Source organism: Rhagoletis pomonella, unplaced genomic scaffold (assembly GCF_013731165.1).
Source record: "Rhagoletis pomonella isolate Grant_MI unplaced genomic scaffold, Rhpom_1.0 Rhpom_scaffold_13057, whole genome shotgun sequence".
Classification (NCBI taxonomy): Eukaryota; Metazoa; Arthropoda; class Insecta; order Diptera; family Tephritidae; genus Rhagoletis; species Rhagoletis pomonella.
Window position 1 is genome coordinate 1 of NW_023471587.1, and position 4,360 is coordinate 4,360.

Consider the following 4,360-nt stretch of genomic DNA (forward strand, 5'->3'; position numbering starts at 1 on the left):
AATTGGGTTCGGGCGTTGCAAAAAAGCTTGCAACGAAACATTGGTGCCGTGACCAGGATTCTGGCGAGGAAATTCAAATCGTCATAGGAAGCAAACTTCGTAAGTTAACGCGTGAACAAGAACTTATTGGTGGTACATATGCATGTACTAGGTACGTAGAATTCGATTGCAAATTCTTCGAGCAACAACAACGACGGAACGTCAGCAGCTTGAGTTTATTAAAAGCGGTGCATACGACGAACACGTGAACGTGTTGGAGTTGAGGTTGGCAGCGAAGCGTCGACGCAGGCAGAGAAGTTCTCAGTCAGCGGTAATCGAAAGAACTAGAAAACAAGAAACAAAAGATTTATCAACGGCAGTTTCCTATTGTTGGATCGTATGATCGAGCGCATCTTAATTTACACGGAGAAAAAAAAGAGTTAAATTGCAAAAAAAGACGACAAGAGCCGAATATTTCTTAAAATTTTTTGGAGTAATTCTTGCAAAGTAACAAAGAAATATGGGTAATGAAGATGAAATGGAGCAACAGGTTGATCTGACCAAAGCTGAAAAATTGTCGGAGTATAAACAATTGCGCTCGTCGACCAAGGGAAATATAACTCGAATTAAAACAGCGGTCAGCAAGAAGAATGTTCCTATCGAGGAGCTGGGTTGCAGGTTAGATATTTTGGAAGCCTACTTCAAGCAGGCATTGTCGATTAGTACCAGCATACTTCGACTGTGTACTCCATCTGAATGTGAGTCCGACGAGAAGGCAATGGCAGACATCGAGGATATTTACGTTGCAGCTAAGGCGAAAATAAAAGAAAAGCTGGCTGCAAGCCGGGTTGATGCCGAGGCAAGTGCGCTTAACGTTACAACGGCGGCGATTCCGCAATCGTCAATGAGGCGTCATATAAAACTACCAACATTCGATGGAAAATACTCGGAGTTTCCGAAATTTATGGCGATTTTCCATAAGATGGTGAATCAAGATGAAACCTTGGACGATTGCGAGCGGTTTTTAATTCTTAAAGATAATTTATCCGCACGAGCACTTCACGCCATTGATGAATTCGAGATTACCAGTTTAAATTATAAGAAGGCGCTTGACCGGCTGAGGAGTAACTTCGATAAAAAAAATTTAATGTTCGAGGAACATATTACGGCGTTATTTTCTGAGAAAAAGGTGTCGAGCTCGGGCGATTTGCGGGAATTGATTGACTCAGTGAACACTCATTTAAACGCGATGCTGTCGTTTGGTAATTATAAAGACATAACTAATGCTATGATCATCTATCTTGTAGCAACGAAATTAGACGAGGAATCCTTGGCAAAGTGGGAGGAATCTATCGACTATACAAGGCTATCCACTTGGGATGAATGCTCTGCAGTGTTGACTAAGAGATGTGAAAATATGGAGGCTCGAGAGACAAGAACGGCACGCTGTGGCGAGAACGAGGACGATGGAAGCAAAGCTAGTCGCAAAGATAATCGCAAGGCGGTTGGTTGTAAAAAAAACGTTTTGGCTATAGAGAAAGGTGGATGCGAAGTTTGTCGAAAGGACGGGCACAACGTAGAAAGCTGCCGTAAATTTGAGGCTCAGAAGGTTCCGCAGAGGCGCAAAACGGCACGACATTTGAGGCTGTGCTTCGTGTGTTTGCAAAGTGGGCATAAGGCCAGTAGCTGTCAAGCGAAACGGTGTATAGAGTGCGGTGGTGACCACCATAAAATGCTGCATAAAAACAACGTAGAAGTGAAGACGATCGACGCACCAGGCACGACGCAAGCTGCTACGGTAGGTCAAGTTGCTGTGCATGCTACGATGCAAAACGAAGGCGCGGATGTTATTTTGGCAACGGCGGTAATTGGTATCAAGGGGAGAAATGGACCGGAAATCCAAGCTCGTGCGCTTTTGGATTCAGCGTCCCAACTAAATTTGATGTGCGAACCGCTTATGCAGAGACTAAAGCTTAAATGGACTTCATGCATCATGACTGCGCACAGCATTGCAGACAGTGGCACAAATATTACAAGAAAAGTGCAGGCAAGCGTCAAATCAAGGATTGGTGGTTACGAGACATCACTTGAGTTTTATGTGTTGCCAAAAATAACGTCGTTTAAGCCAGACCAATTTATGAATGCAGATGATTGGGGCATCCCTAGTAACATATCATTGGCAGATCCGAATTTCAACAAGCCTGGCCGTATAGACGTACTGTTAGGCGCAGAAATCTTTTGGGACTTATTATCGGTTGGCCGAATTACGCTGAAAGCGAATCTCCCGCGATTGCAGAAAACTGTGCTGGGTTGGGTCGTGTCAGGTGTGACAAATCGAGCCGACTCCAACGAGAGGCTTAGGAGCAGCTTAATGATGACATCATCCAAGCAACCAGGTGTTGAAGAGGAACTGACGGCCCTTGTAGAGAAATTTTGGCTGATGGAACAGGTTGATGCAAAAACACTGTTTCCAACAGCGGACGAGGCACTGTGTGAAGAGATTTTTATCAAAGAATCTAGACGTGATGACACTGGGCGCTTCGTGGTAAGGATTCCATTTAAAGAAAATGTCGCTGAGCTAGGTGACTCAAATCAAGCGGCATTACGGCGATTCTTGCTCCTTGAAAAGAGACTAAGGAATAATCCAGTATCAAGGGATTCCAGAGAAAAGGTAAAGTACCTTGCACCGCATACGTTTGTGTTACGGCCAGAATCTACAAGTACTAAACTGCGGGTAGTGTTTGACTGCAGTTGTAAGACCTCATCGGGGCTCTCTTTGAATGATGTAATGTGCAAAGGACCCATTGTACAAGATGACTTGCTGGCGATCGTGTTGCGCTTTCGATGCTATAAGTATGCGATAACAGCGGATGTGACGAAAATGTATCGGCAAGCCTGGGTGAGTGAAGAGGATTCATTTTATCAATGTATATTGTGGCGGCCAACCCCAAATGAAGATATTGAAGTATATCGCTTATTGACGATCACGTACGGAACGGCGTCCGCGCCATATCTGGCGACGAGATGTGTAAAGGCACTTGGTGAACAGTGCGCAGAGAAGTTTCCATATGGTGCAAACAAGGTTTTATCAGATTTTTATATGGACGATCTGATATCAGGTGCAGACTCCGATGAGCAGCTACAACAAATTTACTCGGAGGTCAGCGAGATTTTAAGTTCTGCAGGGTTTGAGCTACGTAAATGGTACTCGAATAATAGTGAATTTTTGAAGAAAGTGCCATCGGATGATCAAGAGAAGCCACTGCGTATGAACGATGCCGAAATCATCAAAACTCTCGGTATTATATGGGAGCCAACTTCCGATGTGTTTCGTTATGATTGGCCGGAGCTGAAAATGGATAAACCGGTGACAAAACGGATTGTGCTGGCGGAGATTGCGAGTCTGTTTGATCCTCTCGGTCTAATAAACCCCATAATCGTAAAGGCTAAGATCTTTTTGCAAAATCTGTGGATTATAAAGGTGCATTGGGATGAATCCCTACCATTGGAGGATAACGCTCAGTGGATCAGATTTCGCGAGAAACTGCCTTTGGTCAAAGATATACGAGTACCACGATATATTTTGGCGAAAAATGGTCCTGCCCGAGTCGAATTACACGGATTTTGTGATGCGTCGCTGCGGGCTTATGGGGCATGCGTGTACATTCGCACCGTCAATGAGCTGGACGAGGTTACGGTGGCGCTGTGGAGCGCCAAGTCCAGAGTGGCACCATTAAGAACTAAGTCGCTACCACGATTGGAATTACTTGGAGCTGAATTATTGGCCAAGTTATTAACCAAAACCCAAGAAAACTTGGTCGTTTCATTGAATGCAATCTATTTGTGGACAGATAGCGAAATCGTACTAAATTGGTTAAGTAAGCATCCATCGGAGTGGTCAATTTTCGTTGCGAACAGAGTGGCAACAATTCAAGGGTGGACGAAACATGCACTATGGAGGCATGTTCCAACCAAGAGTAACCCAGCGGATGTTATATCTCGCGGCGCATATGCAGATGAGCTAATCGAGACTTGTTGGTTTACTGGCCCAGCGTTTTTGAGGCAAACGTGTGACAAATGGCCACCGAACAGATTTCGCAGCGACGCATCTGAAATAAACATAGAACAAAGGAGAGCAGTGGCACTACCCATCGAGCATCGAAAAAATCAGGTGCTGCTGTGGTTGGAGTCGCATAGTAATTTTGGGCAGATACAGCGAAAAGTGGCATATCTGTTGTACTTCTTTCGGCGCAAAACAAATCGCGAGACCTTGGTTACCAGCGGTGATGAACCGATGCTGACAGCGGAGCTGTTGAGAGAAGCGTGGGTGCGCATCATGTACTGCATACAGCAGGAATACTTTGAAGAAAGGCAAAGAATT

At 44.8% G+C, this 4,360-nt stretch overlaps 1 protein-coding gene across 1 annotated transcript; it reads left to right on the forward strand.

Moving 5' to 3' along the window:
- Positions 1-499: 499 nt before the first annotated feature.
- Positions 500-3,857, forward strand: LOC118756930 (the record flags this gene model as incomplete). Its single annotated transcript, XM_036491665.1, has 1 exon — positions 500-3,857. A coding segment is annotated over exon 1 (3,358 nt), but the record flags the coding sequence as incomplete, so codon positions are not given.
- Between the last annotated feature and the right edge of the window lie 503 nt (positions 3,858-4,360).